This window comes from Fulmarus glacialis, unplaced genomic scaffold (assembly GCF_000690835.1).
Source record: "Fulmarus glacialis isolate BGI_N327 unplaced genomic scaffold, ASM69083v1 scaffold9421, whole genome shotgun sequence".
Taxonomy (NCBI): Eukaryota; Metazoa; Chordata; class Aves; order Procellariiformes; family Procellariidae; genus Fulmarus; species Fulmarus glacialis.
In genome coordinates, this window is record NW_009193379.1 from 1 (window position 1) to 14,933 (window position 14,933).

Genomic DNA, 14,933 nt, shown 5'->3' on the forward strand with positions numbered 1-14,933 from the left:
GGGTGCGTGTCTGGGGCGGCGGCGCGGAGCCATGGCCGCGGGGGTTGTGCGGGGAAAACTTTTGATGCGGTCGTTTTAATCTAGTTTGAGGAAAAGCAGCTGACGCTGCACGCAGCGAGTGGAAATTAAAGGCAAGGTATTACGGGTAAGAGTTTCATTTAAATGAGAGAGCATGCCAAACAAAAGCGTACGGCCGTTATCCGGTACGCACCGTGTCTTGGTGCTACAACAGGCAGTGTGTGTAACTGGGAGATCACTTCATCTGCACTGCTGTAGCGTGAGCCGATTCTTGTCGTTGTCACTTGTTTTCCTGTGTTGAGCTACGGCACGAAAAGATCCTTATCTATCACTTAAAAACTTGGATGCTAAAAATTTTGAAACTCCTCCCTACAGTACGACAGCATTCCTCTTGCCACCTTAAATGTCTCCTGTATGTTTCTATCAACCATCGATCCTCAGTCAGAGCTGCTAATTTATTGTGTGAGCGTCTCGGCATTTATTTATGCAACGGTCCCTGCAGTTATATAATACGTAGCTGACACTTTGTCTGGAGTTGCCCAAAAAGGTTTCAAGATTTCATTCAGTACATAGCTATTTAAAAACTGGGTATTTTGTGGATTTGTACAACTTGGAAGCACCAACATGTGTTTGGAAAAAAAAAAAAATTAAGGAATAAAGCTTATGTAACTAATTTTTAATTTACTTCAATCAACCAATTTTTCTATTTCCTACAGCTCCAAATGACCACTTACTATACAGCAACCGGTCCCAGATTAACTCTACTTTGAAAGCTTGCGAAGATGCATTGCATGATGCAGAAACAGCATGCAGGCTCCAGCCATACTGGTTGAAAGTAAGTTCTCACTCCAGTTGTACTTTGTTTTAAAACCTTGATACTGCCTTGGATAGAAAGCTGCTAGAATGGTCAGACAGCTGAATCGGGGGGAGGCTTTAAGTCCTTTAACTTTTTGGACTCCTGTGATTTACATTTAACCACGATATTCTTGAGCTTCCCGAGGTGAAGGAAGAGAGTGATAATCCTGGAGGATGAGCTAACACTATTACCTTTGACCTGGATGAATCTCAAGTTCATGAACTCTTTCTAAAAATCGAATGCTGTGCTTAAGTCATTCTATAAGGACGTAATGACTGTTTTAGGCAATTAATGTAGGGAATCAGCTGGGCTCAGGTGCTGTGAGAATCATACTTGCTTGAGTTAGAGAATATGCCAGTTCTGTCTGTAAGAGTTTTCAGGACCATTGTGGTTAAAAATCGAGACACTGGTGGTGTCTAGGTATAAGAGACGGTTACAGTGATTCTCCCTGCCTAAATTTTTATTCTCTGGAAAGATCTTTTGTAATTTCATCTTGGTTTTATTGCATGTTCTCATGACAAAAGAACAAAAGCTGCAACTATGGATGTGTTTCATTGCAGGGTCACCTAAGGAAAGGACAAGCATTAGCTAATCTGGGGAAAACAGAAGAAGCTTTAAGAGAGTTTCTATTCTGCCTTGCTCTAGATACTGGGAACAAGACAGCCAAGTCTGAGGCACAAAAGGTGAGTTCCCTAAATCATCTGGAACTGCGCTGTTGTTTTCAGTGGCCTTTCATAAAGGAGGATAAGAATTTTTCTTCTCTTTTCCCCTCTCTGTCATTACTGCAAGGAGCTGGATGGAGACATATATCCAGACTGTTGTTCAAACTTGAGTTACATGTATTGCTCACTTGAAAATAGGGAGGTACCTGGAAAACATACTCGGCAGGCACTATGTGGAAACAGTTACTCATGGTGTTAGCATCAGCAAATCTGAAGCAAAGCTGAATTGTAATAATTGCCACCCACAGACTATTGTGATTCTCTATAGTCAAATTTCTAATCTGTTTCCTGGCTTGGCAATGTATTACCAATGACAGAGTGCAGAAGAGGGGGAGTTGCTACTGAACGTTGTATCAGGCCGTTGACTGGCAGAATGTAACACGCAGCACCCGTCAAACTCCACTTGGGAGCAGCAGCTCTCTTCCTACCGCCAGTCGTGCCGCGCCGAGTATCAGTGTGTGAAGGAGGCGTGAAAGGAAGCAGTCAGCAGAAGAAGAGCTGTTTTAAAATAGTTTTTAAAGGTTGCTAATAATTAATGCTAAATAAGCAACAAAATGGATCTGTAGTGAGGCTTTTTTCAGTAGCAGCCCTAAGATGTGGTGTGTGGATTCTGAAATGGTTTTTGTGAAGACTGCTCTGTTTTGCACACCCTCTGATTTCCTGTGAATTGGTGTTTTGACATTTGACCATTTTTTTTGTAGTCATAGCTAAAAGGCTCAGCATTGCAGTGATAGCTTATGGTAATAAAAATGTAATAGTTCTATTTTCCTTGTACTCAATTTTCTTTTATAGTAGTGTATTCATGCTTTTCTCCATCACTGGTGGGATGGGAGCTTTTGGGTTAGTGTGCTGTAATACGTAAGGCTTTCTAAAAGCACAGCAGAATTCTTACAGTAAAGCACTGTTCATGAAGGTAACTGAGAGGGTATAACCTGGATGGCTGTAGTGCAATCAAATTTTTATCTCATTTTGTGTATGGTTGAGATTTCCATCTCCTGTGAGTTTTTTGTCACTGATATTTGGGGGTTTTGGTTGGTTGGGTTTTTTCACAGTGGGTTCCATCCAGTCTTTCCCTGTCATTGTGTCATGATTTGTTCTCATAGTCATGCTGGGAGACTTCCTGTGCACTAGAGCAAGAAGAGCAGGAACAAACGATATGTTTCTAAATTCAGACTCCAAATACCCTTATCCAAGACACCTAATTTCTAAGCAGTGGGGTTCTGAGAAAAACTAGGCTTCTTATGACTGAAAGAATTACTCGTGCACTCATCAGACACAGAGTTCATCCATGATGCAGTATTCTACTGGGTTGTTCCCAAGGCTGTTTGCATAACAATGACATAGTACATTTTACCAAATTCTTCAGGTGCAGCTGTGATGTTCTGTTTGTATTAACTGTCTGTCCATGTTAGTTTTGACATAGTGTGGTCCTGTGGAGTCCTTTTTGGCTTTAAAAAGAAATTGTAGCTGTCATGTGGCTTCCTCAGGCATCAGCAGGATCACCTCACTAGTATGTTGAAATTAGTTTTCGAAGTGTGAATTTCCATTCAGCTCTGTTTCTTTCCTTAAATAATCATCTGATAAGCTATGCTGTACAAGTGGCTACAAGCTGCTACTTGATACAGATTCACTTATTTTCTGATAGCAAATGAACAAACAGTATTTTTCTACTGCCTACATTTTTTTGTATTCTCACTTAAGTGAATTAAAAATAGCTACAGTTTACAATATCAGAAATGTTTACTTAACTGAACTTGGATTAAGCCTGTGAGATGAGTGCTTTCTGTACTAGTAAACGCCAGCAAAAGCTTCTGATGTGCAGCAAAAAACATACTTAAAGATGTTAGTGATTTCTGGTGAGCTCTGAACTTCAGGACAAGAGAACAAAGGCATGTGTGTGTCACATCAGAGAATGGTTAATAACTTTATGGGCTTATTTAACTCTGAAAATGTCTCTCGCTGTCTGTTTGACCTATATTGCATTAGCTCTTGCACTTCTTTTTGTTCTTACCCTAGTCTAAAGGGCTCTTTAAATGGTTTTAAGAAAATCAAGGATGCTTCTTTCAACTATTCCCTTACTTGCTTTTTCATTTAGAGGTTGCAAGGAAGGAACTAAGCAGTGAAGTATTCTGTTTTATATCACAGCTTCTACTTAGTTTGTTTTCACTCATCCCGGGAAATGCTCAGGAACACTTACCCGATATCCTGCAGCTGTTGTCACATCACTCTAGATTAAAGGGGAATCTCCTAAATTCAGTGGGATCTGGAGGCACCAGCCATAACCTACAAAGGTTGCTCAAGGTAAAGATCAAGTCTGATGTGTGGTTCTTAATTTGTTGTGTGTTTTATGTTCACATTGGGAAACCTTCCCTCCTTTTCACCTCTAGCAGGATACATTTTCTCAGATTTTTATTGAGTTTCAAAACAAAGTTGACTTACTGAAGCCTCTTTATCTGACTTCTTCTTTTTCTTTAATAGAAGTCCTCTGTTGTTTTTCTGATAAATTTAATGCCAGAATTGAGTGGGTACTATTCCTGTAACTGTCTTTAGCTCTTCTAAGTAGTTGGTAGTGGGAAAGGGCCTCTGATGATTGGATTGAGATACCCTCAAAAGCTGTGAAATGCTAAAATGTAGGGTTTCAGCTTGAACTGTAACTGACGATGTCAGTGACAAAATCATCCTGCATTCAGATTCTGTATGCTGCTTAGAGGTTATTGTGGAGCCACGTAAGATATATTAGCTACTCCATAAGTTTGGTTTCACAGCCATGGTTTTGTAAATGGCTATAGAGGTTTACATTCATGGGTTTGTAAGGACCACTTTTGCTTCACTGAAACCTGAACTTTGAGGATAGGTGTATCCTCGTATACTGTATGTGTAGGAGAAAACTTCGCTAGTCCTTACAAACAAAAATGGTATGTTTTGAGCAGCCTTGTTGAGACTGGTAAGAACAATCAGTGATATTGCCTTCTGGAAAGGCTATTAGGATATTCTGAAAAGAAATCCTTTAGTATGACCCTTTCATGAAGTCATTTGAGGGACAGTTCACTCATCTTTCTGCATGTTACACATCACCACAGCTCCTGATCACAATCCACAGTATCTGCTTTCAGGTTCATCTGGGGAGTTGACGTGACAAGCTCATAGGTGATGTCCTGTGTAATGGCGGCTCACAGGTTGTTCTGTAGCCGTAACGGGATAAAGAATGATCGTTTTATCCTTTGCGAAAGAAATCTGTCTTGCTGAAGGAAGCTCTGTGCATTTTGTGTGTTATAAATTTTGTTTGTTTATACTGCTTCCTTAAAATAAACTCGCATTGTTTTGATTGTTTGATGGTTGATACCATCATTCTGATATAAACAATATGCATTTTTCCATAGGTTAAATGATAACAATATATTTAACTTGAGATCTAGCCACAATTCTGCCTGAATCAAGCTATATTTCATGACCAAGCTATAAAGCCACATATAAGGGCTGAAAATATTCAGTGCCGGGGTGGGCAGGGGGGTGGGGTGGGGACAGAAATAGTTCACTTTTTTTTTCCTATTAAAATCAGGCCCTGACACAGCAATTCTCAAACTGTTGCTTCTTGACCTACAAAGTCCTTCCTGGTGATCCATAATATTAAAGACTTGTGACAGGTTTGGGGTTTTTTCCTTAGCAAGTTGTTGGAACATTGGTCTAATGTCAATTCTCTCTGCACACAGGTAAATGTGGAACAGAAAAAGGCTTTTCCCCTTCAAGAGGAACCAAATGTAACTACTTCTGGTAGTTTGAGGAAATCTATACAAATTACAGAGAGCAAAAAGGATTGCTCAGAGGAGGAGAACAAACTCGCCTCCGTGCCGGAGTCTGCCTTTCTCATTTCTGAGAAGTGCAGCCTCCTGAAAAGGAAGTGCTGCTCAGAGGAGGTGCGAAATGCTGAGGTACCCTGCAAACTGATGAAGAAAGGTATGTTTAATTACGCACAGGATAAGTTCCATGGCATGCAATTTGTGGAAATTTTGCTTTTATAAAACTCAGAGGAAGAGGGTCCAAATTATACTTTGGCTTTTATATTTTCTCTTTAGACTAACGAGGGCATGATGTGGAATCTTGTGTCTTAAAAAAAAAAAGAATTATTTTAGTCTAAAAAGGAGGCTAAGAAGGTTGGGTGAAGTGCTTGTTTATCAGCAGAGCTCTGAATCTTTTAAGGAACGTCAATGTTGTACATGGTCTTAGTACTTTCTGGATCAATTTTTAAAAGTTTGTTTAAAAGCACAAATTCTGTTTGTCTGTGATATCTGGCCTTGTTTTCATGCTGTGGTATAACAGAAGAATTTGTCCCACTTTAGACTTCCAACACTAATAAAAAATGTTTTGACATTAATTGTTAATGCAAGGCTAAATTCAGCCCTCTGCAAGTGCGTATAACATCAGCAAAATTAAGGGGAGGTATGCTGATTTGTGCCAAAGCTGAATTTGATGCTCTGCATAGAAATTATTGTAATGATGGTTAATGGTTCAGTAACTTGCAAGTACAATACACATTTAAATATTGGATGCTGCTTGTAGATACACAGAATACTGTTGTGTTTACATAGTTCTGTTCAATCACATTATAATATGTTTTTTGATAGATACAGTTGATACTAAGGGAAATAGTACTGGACAACATATTCCATTTGAATTTGTGGATCCATCAGATTTGGACTGCTCCCTGTGTATGAGGTATCCATTGTTTTCTTGTGGATGTCTTTAGCTTTTAAGACACATCTTGCCCTTTTATGACCTAGATATTTTCTAGCTTTCTTGGTACTTATTTTTGCTTCTGACTTGAAATTAGCTTTTATAATTGTTACTCCAGTTATGCATTTCTAGACCTTGGGTTCTGAACACTGTTGATGAATAGGAACTTTTTGATCTGCTCTAGGCTAGTGATTGTTTGGGAAAGGACACATACGGTCATGTGAGGGCTACGCATGTTAGTGAAGGTGTCTGAAAGATTTCCTCTCACCACTTACACACGCCCACCCACTGACACACTTAGTGCACAAAACCACAGTTTGTCCTTTGGAATTTGTAGAGCCATGTATGATGTTATATAACGCACAAAATAGCTAAAGAGACCACATCCTATGAATATTCCAAGCTTGCGTGTAAAGTACTGTGTTGCTGCTATTGCAATTGGAGGATTTTGCAAGCAAACAAGAGCATGTTTTTCCTCTATTGCTTTAGAGATGTGTTCCTTAGTTTATTAAGGCCATCACTACCCTTGCTTGATGATCTTCTTCCAGTAAATAACAGAGTTATTCTCGGGGACAGCAATGACTTGATAAAAACAGTAAGAGTTGTCAACTACATCTATTTCACTACTTGTTCTGTAAAAACGTGTTAATTTTGGTAAATATACATGTGGGGTTTTGTCACTGACTTTTTAGAAGGAAATGTTGGGAAGGTGTTTCACAGGGGTCTTGACCTCTGCAGTGAGTGTTGCTTAGGTTTGTCTCTTTACTCACTCAGATTTATCAATAATGTATGTTGGGGTTAGTCTTGCACTGTATTTTAAATTCTTACATAGCAGATAGCCTCTTCATGGATTTATTTCTGAAGCCTGTGCCTGGAGAAATGTGGATTTGCTTTGTTTTGTTGTTTGTATACTGGGGGGGTGGAGCTTCAATTTATTTCAAACAGAAACCTTTGGGGGAACAACTGCTGTGTTGTTTGATTTGCTTCTGCTTGGAATAAATAAGATCTGCCCCCTCTCCCTCTGTCTGCCTACAGTTGAAACGTGCTCCAAAAGTTTATACAGCTGTCAAAACACTTGATACTGCTAAGAGCAAAACTTTCCTCTAACAAAGCCACACAATTGGTCTTAGCTGGTTTTAATGAGTCTGTGTGTTTATGATCGTTATGTCCACAAAACATTTTTTAGATGTTTTTAATAAAATTAATTAGCCCTACTTCCTCATCTTTTATGTTAAATCAGAAACAGCCAGACTAAAATACACTTGTAAAATAATGAGCTCAAGGATTGCTGGTTCCCTTACAGTATAGAGGATGTTGATGCTGATTTTGTAACTGCAATCACAAATACAGGCCTTGCATCTAGAAGGATGTTAGCTTTGTAACATCACTGCAACAATGGAGACTTGTGCTAAGGGAAGCTGTCACAAGATCTTTTTCTTGCTATTGATGCAGATTGATCATAATTACTTCCTGCCATGTTCTTCAGAAGTATTTTAGGGATTTGGATCTTGAGATACTTTGGACTAATTACCTAGTTACCTACTGACCTGTTCACAGTTAACTGCAGGAGCTGTTATTAACCTATTTGTCTGATGGAGTGGCCAAAATGTTATTGATCTACATTTGCTCCAGCAGCAAGCAGAAAATAAAAAATAATAGTCAAAGCAACATATTGGTGAGAAATGAAGGAGCATTACTCAGCAGGAGAGAATTTTTAGCTTCTGCTGTTACAATAGCTTAAAGTGATGTCATGAGAAATCTTGGTGTATAGTGTTCCTTTCTGCAAGTCATGAGGCTGGTCCAGGTCTCCTTAGAGTTGTTGGGAAAAAGCTGTTGCTGGCTTCAGTGAGAACTAGAGCAGAATCATGCATTTTAACAGGAATTTTTCTTGTCTTTATGCTAACATTTCAGATCAAGTAAGTCGCTACTAAATAGTTACCTATGCAAACCAGTTATTACTGAAACATATTGTAGAATTTAGTATTTTACATAGTTCAAAACAATAAGGTAGCCTTGGTGCAGTGAGGTTTCTGTTCACTAAACAATTAACAAGGGTTTTCAATTATACAGTCAAGTTGCAATAAGATAGGTGTGGTTTTTTAGATACTTCTTCATATGTTCCCTTGCTTAAATGTCAATATTTGTAGTAACTAATGACATTTAATAAACTGGCTATGGCAATCTTGTTAAGAGCCAATTATGTTCTTAAATACACTCATCTTGTTAAAGATGCCAGTAAATGTGGGTTACATATTTGTAATTTCCACATGTATGATAGAACTTAGTGTACTGCTTTGATAAAGTAATATTTTAAAGTAAACTTATTACTTCACTTAAATTATGATTGGACTAATATTTGAGACCCTAAAATGCTTAGACAGTATGTTGTAAAATATAGTAATATTTTGTAAATATTGTAAATATAGCCAAACAACTAAATGTCTAGTTTTTAATGTTTTCTATTTTAAAAAAACTTCTATATTATTTACATGACTTTAAGGTACTTACTGGCAAGGAAACATCACTTTGCAATATCACATAATCATAGTAAGTCAAAAATCCCTACGTGAAAATAAGTGTCAGAGTTACTTGAAATGGGTAAAGATTAGATACCATGATACTTTGCAGACTTGGCCTTATATATTTAATATTTCTTTTTTCTAGATGAAACATGAATCTGATGTCACTTATTTCGCAGAAAAGCAGTCATTTGAAGGTTAAAAACTGTCCATTCCCACAAAACTGCTTTCCAAGCCCACATTAGAGTTGGCAGTAATACAGTTTATTGCAATCACTTATGTGGGCTATTACTGCAAATAGCTATTTTGTGCTTAGCTTTACACATACAAGTAATCACATGATTTCCACAATAATAGTTGTGCAAGTATTGCTCAATTTCATTAGAAAAAGTTAGATGGTCCAACTTCTGCTTCTTATCGCTCACATAGAGGAAAATTAAATCCTGGCTTGTTGGAATGACAATATTCTCCCTCACATTCACTGAAATCAGGGCTGCCTTTCACATTAGGTGGCAATACAAAAGTCTAAGCTGAATAAATACAAAAGTTGGTTGAAGAAATGAAAAGCAAGGAACCACTTTATCCCTGGAGTAGTCAGTAGTTAAATTAGTGAATGAATACAGCTTTTTCTGGTAATAGCTTTGTCTTTTACTTTGGTACACGATATTGTTGTCTTTTTCGGTTTGGATTTTTCCAATCCAGGCTCTTCTACGAACCTGTCACTACACCTTGTGGACACACCTTCTGTCTCAAATGTCTTGAGAGATGCCTGGATCACAACCCAAAATGTCCCCTGTGCAAGGAAGGGCTCTCGGAGGTAATGATGCTTGGATTTTCTTGGAATAAATTCAAGGGCATAGGATAGGATCAAGTAGCACCTTCAGAAACCTTGATATTTCCCAACTCAAAAGAAATATTACATAACTTAAGAAAAATTGTGATTGATTTTTTTTTTTGGTTAAATTAAATGCCCTTATCACTTGGAAAGCATGGATAGTCTCCCCTGTTCAAACCTTAGGGCCAGACCTGTACTTGGAAAATCTGGGAAGGGAAGGGAAATCACCTACAGATTGTCTAAGATAATGACCGTAACATATGGAATAGTTCAATAAACATCTTTTCAGTGGCAGTGCAAGGTTAAAAGATCATTTTTTGCTATAGATACAAGAAAATGGAGCTAACAGATGACTACCTTGTGCACAGGCACCATATACTTTGAAATGCTAGACATTATCTATAACTGCTTGTCTGTGTTTTTACTGCAGTGCTTGGCTATGAGGAAATACTGTAAAACAGTACTAATGGAGGAATTAATAGCTAGATATCTTCCAGAGGAACTCACTGAAAGAAGAAAGATTTATGAAGAGGAAATAGCAGAGCTTTCCAAGTATGTAAAATGTAAAATCCAATCTCTAATACTACTGCTGTTAGCTGATGAATGGCTCCTGCTGCTGTGGAACACGAGCTAAGATGCTGATAGAGGAGCTTCTTTCTTGGTATCATGTGATTTCAAGCAGAACAGGGTCCAGGTGAAATTGTGCTTTGAGTTGGCATAAAAACTGGACACTGTGCTGAACAATAAACAGAAGTAGAAGAAATCCAGAAGGTTGCTTTATAAACAAGGTATAAAGCAATGTGGTTGCTTTCTGCGGCCCTCCATGAAAGCCACAGAGTGAGACAATAAGTGGAAGCAGTCTCACAGGCTGGGGGTTGGAATGTAATGGGTAGGGAAGAAATGGGATTAGGGAAAATAAAGTAAATAAAAGCAATAATAGAGATGCATTAATGCTCTCACTAGCAAAACCAGAAAGCATAACTAAAAAAGCGTAACTTCTGCTAGTAAGTGGTATATCATTTTCCATAATATCTAGTCAATTAAGGGGAAAAATAATTTTAGTTTTAACTTACTCCATTAAGAATTTTATTCTGAAGATGTTATAATTTCTATTTAAAGATACCATAATTTTAAAGAGTATGTTACTGTATAAAATGTATTTTATACCTTGTCAGTAGTTTGGTCAAATGTCATATCTGATTTGTCCTTTTTTTCTTACAGCCTAAATAAGAATGTTCCTATATTTGTCTGCACAATGGCTTATCCTACAGTCCCGTGCCCTTTGCACATTTTTGAGCCATGTTATCGCCTGATGATTCGAAGGTGCATGGAGACTGGCACCAAACAATTTGGGATGTGCATCAGTGACCCTGTAAAGGGGTGAGTGAGCAGCGTGCTCGGACTATGTCACCTACCCCACTTAGTCTGGAGCAAGTCTCTCTGGAGAGGTGCAGAAAGGTCCATGGCTGCAGTATCTGTGATAGTTTTCCAGTACAGAAAGTTTCTTCTTAATCATGCTGGTTAAAGACATTGAGAAGACTGAAGTTTCTCTCTTGAGCACTTAGCTTCTGATTAATATGACTGCCCATTTTTCTTGAAACACACATAGCTAGTGTGTATTATACAGAGTTGAGCTGCAGACGTCTTGTAATACATGAAAAGGAAGTGTATTTTCTACTCTTTTGAAATCTGTTGAATGCTTTTGCACAAGCAATCAAATTGAAATGGCAATAAGGTGTGTTGGTAGGTTTAGTTTTTTCAAAGTATTCAAAGAATAGCTAAGCTATTGGGATACATTTATATCCTCACTGTTCTGAATACAGTGGAGGCTGCAGAGGTACAACAGGACCTTCGTAAGGACTGGCTGAGCGTTTACATTGAGCCGTTTACAGTCAGTCTTAGGTAATTTGACCTTAATGTATGTCTCTGTATTTAGCTTTCCTCCCTTCTTTTTATGGTGTATACCTACAGGGTATGTATACACCATAAAAAGTATGATGTACACAAAATACACACCTACAAAGTAAAATCTGCTGAAATTGTGGGAAAACTTTTTTCTTTATAGATTTCATAGTCCTTCCATAATTCTAATATTCTGAATTGCACTTGTTCTTCTGCACAAATTGACCGAACATATTAAGATTCTGGAGAAAGTGTGCTTCTGGGCTGTATAACTTTCAGTTTCATAAGATGTTCCCTGTATTCCAAAACATGCAGTTAGTGTTAATCATATTAGTCAGCCTGATTCTTCCTGATAGTTTTGAAAACAATTGTGGAATAATTTGAACTACAGCAGGGTCAGTACTATGAACAATAGAAATGAGCTGACACTGGTAAATACCTTTGTGGTAGGGACTGGCTGTATGGCAGTTCTGTGGAACTAAGGGTGGAGAGAATAAGACTTGTTTACTTGCTTTTGTTCTGATTTCAATAGGTTTGCAGATTATGGCTGCATTCTGGAGATAAGAAATGTTGAATTCTTTGCTGATGGTCGCTCTGTTGTAGACAGCATCGGCAAGAGGAGATTTAAGGTGATACAGCACAGCCAGCGTGATGGCTATAATACAGCGGATATTGAGTACATTGAGGATCAAAAGGTAAATTTAGAAATATTTCATTTAAACTGTATTACATGTGAAATTCTAAGCACGTGCGTTTTCAGCGAGTTCTTTTTTTGTAGAACAGTTTCTAGTAAAACAAATTTGTGGTATTTACTAACTGCTCATGGTTAAAGATGGGAAACATAGTAGTTATCACAAGCATGCACACACACTGCCTGTATCCTGAAGGGTGTTTTTCCTAGAGGTTTTTAGCAGAAGACAAAACTATGTGAATCCAGGATGAGATCTTGCCACTCTTCTAGACAGAATAACTGCAGTTTATACGGGGATGGGGGGGAACCTGCCTCCATTTGCATGGAAGCCAATTAGAAAACTCCCATTCAGGTAAGAAGGAGCCGGATTGAGTCCACTACACCTTCAAAATTATTTACATTAATTCTTATTAAAATATATATGTATATGTAGGCAGTCAAAGTATTCTGGGTGATGTATGAGCTTTTGGTATACAATGGGATGATAAAATGTCTAGTCTGAGGAGCTGCTAATAATTCAAAAAAAAAAAAAAAACTTTGCATAATCTTTGGTTCTGTGTTGTATGATGTTTATGTACAGGTTTTTTCATATAGCAATCCACAAAGCGCTTGTTCTGCAAATAGGTATCTTTGGTTCAAAATATAGGGTAAGAAAGTGAAGGCTTTGATAGATGAGGGGCGGGGGGGGGGGGAGCAGAATGAACTGGCTTTCAGGATTTATCCCAGAATGCCCTTGGCATGCTTTTCTTTCTTTTCCTTTCCCCTACCACTCCAGAAAATCCTAAAAATTAATGTTGTGCCTTCCCCAACATGCAGACTGAACTAACAGCAACGTTCCCCCTCTCTTTACTCATTTCAGGTGCAAGGACAAGAGTATGCTGCATTACTTGTTCTCCATGATTCTGTCTACGATCAGGCATATATGTGGTTTAACTCCCTCAAGCAAGCACTTAAAAGTCGAATTCTCAGTCATTTTGGTCCAATGCCAGCGAAGGATCCTGACCCACAGGTATCCAGAATCAGTGGCTTATGTAACTCTTAGAGACAGAAATAGCAGGGATATCCGATAAGCTGGGAGGCGTTGTGTTTTAAGATGAAAATATGAATACTCTTCATTTATCCTGCATAAGCTAACTATCTAAGTTATGTTGCTGTATCCCAGTGTAGCACAGTTGCGAACAAAAAGCTCATATTTAATGTTGGTAACTTCCTGAGACTCCTTAGCCGACTGTATTAACCCCAGGAGACTTAAATGCCTTTTTGCCTACTTTCCCAATTAAATGACTGGGAGAAAATAGACAAGAGGAAACTTAGTACTCTTGTTCAAGGACTGTAAATGGTAGGGATCCTAAAATAACAGAATGTAACAACAGAAACTAAATATGAAGTAGTGTCATGAAGTATGAAGAAGGGAGGCAGGAATCCCAAAGAACTGGGTCAATAACAACATGGAAACAAAATACATAAAAAAAAAAAAAATCTAGAAGGCCCAACCTATAAACTGTTGCTAGAAATAGAAATGCATCTTGCTTCTGTCTTCAACATCCTATTTTTAGGAAAGGTGCAACTTGGTTGTAATTTGTTTCAAGGCAACCTGTAATCATAAGCCATTAGGTTGGCAATTAAATGACCTGCTTGCTAGATTGCTATCAAAATACTGTGTTTTCCAAGTTAAATCTTCAAAAACAAGACCTTACCATCTATATGTATCCTAACTTCTACTTTTTTCCCCTTACTGCAGGCTAACCCTAATGGGCCAGCCTGGTGCTGGTGGGTCCTAGCTGTTCTTCCACTTGAGAACAGAGCTCAGCTCCCTTTCCTTGCCATGAAATCCCTCAAAGACCGCTTGAATGGCATCAGACGTGTCCTTACATTCATGTCTCGTACACGATCACGGTGATGGTGAGAAGGAGAGCTGTGAAGTCTCCCACAGTACTTGACTGTAGACTGTCTCTTGTAACTTCATCTAACTGCAATAATGTCTTACAGATTTGAGTGTCAGGATATTTCAAGCCTGAATTTCAAAGACAGTGAGTTATAAAGAGCAAGGGATGTTTATGGATACTTCAATAGTTTCCATTTGGAACTCTGAGATGATTATTCAATCACTGCACTGTTAAATTAACAACAAATGTGATGGAACAAAAAGTGATCTTGTTTGCCATAAACCTTTTAAAAAGCTTAAGAGGTTTTTAAATTTATTTTATTTTTATTTTTTTAGTGGATAAAGGATAAACTGTGCAGTTTAACGTGAAGCAGAAATAATAATGTTAATGCATTATTTCAGTGAACTGCAGTGTCTTTTATTCCAAATGGTTCAGGTTTTATATAGCATTGTGTAAAATAATGTTCACAACTTCCGTTTGATAATTTATTTTTGCACTATGATTTTTTTGTTTCAAAATGTATATTATTTATGTGTTCATTCTCTAAAGGACAGTGAGCTGCTCTATTTATTTATAGTGGTTTTACCCTGTATTTATGACTGGGGCAAAATGGTGATTCTAGCAGTGCACAAGCAACTGCTTTGATAATTTTTCAGATATTTCTGTTCAAATACTTTGAATGTTTTTTTTACTTATCCCCAGTTCTACTGTAGCCTAAGAAGGATTTTTTTTCCCCCTGAAACAGCCTGCCATGAAGTCTCTGAATACACAGA

At 38.0% G+C, this 14,933-nt stretch overlaps 1 protein-coding gene across 1 annotated transcript; it reads left to right on the forward strand.

Moving 5' to 3' along the window:
* Positions 1–734: 734 nt before the first annotated feature.
* LONRF3 (LON peptidase N-terminal domain and ring finger 3) lies at positions 735–14,459 on the forward strand (the record flags this gene model as incomplete). The annotated part of the gene is made up of 11 exons (XM_009587421.1): positions 735–853; positions 1,435–1,557; positions 3,742–3,897; positions 5,307–5,550; positions 6,219–6,309; positions 9,549–9,663; positions 10,112–10,233; positions 10,903–11,061; positions 12,116–12,278; positions 13,134–13,283; positions 14,016–14,459. Coding segments are annotated over 11 exons (1,601 nt in total), but the record flags the coding sequence as incomplete, so codon positions are not given.
* Between the last annotated feature and the right edge of the window lie 474 nt (positions 14,460–14,933).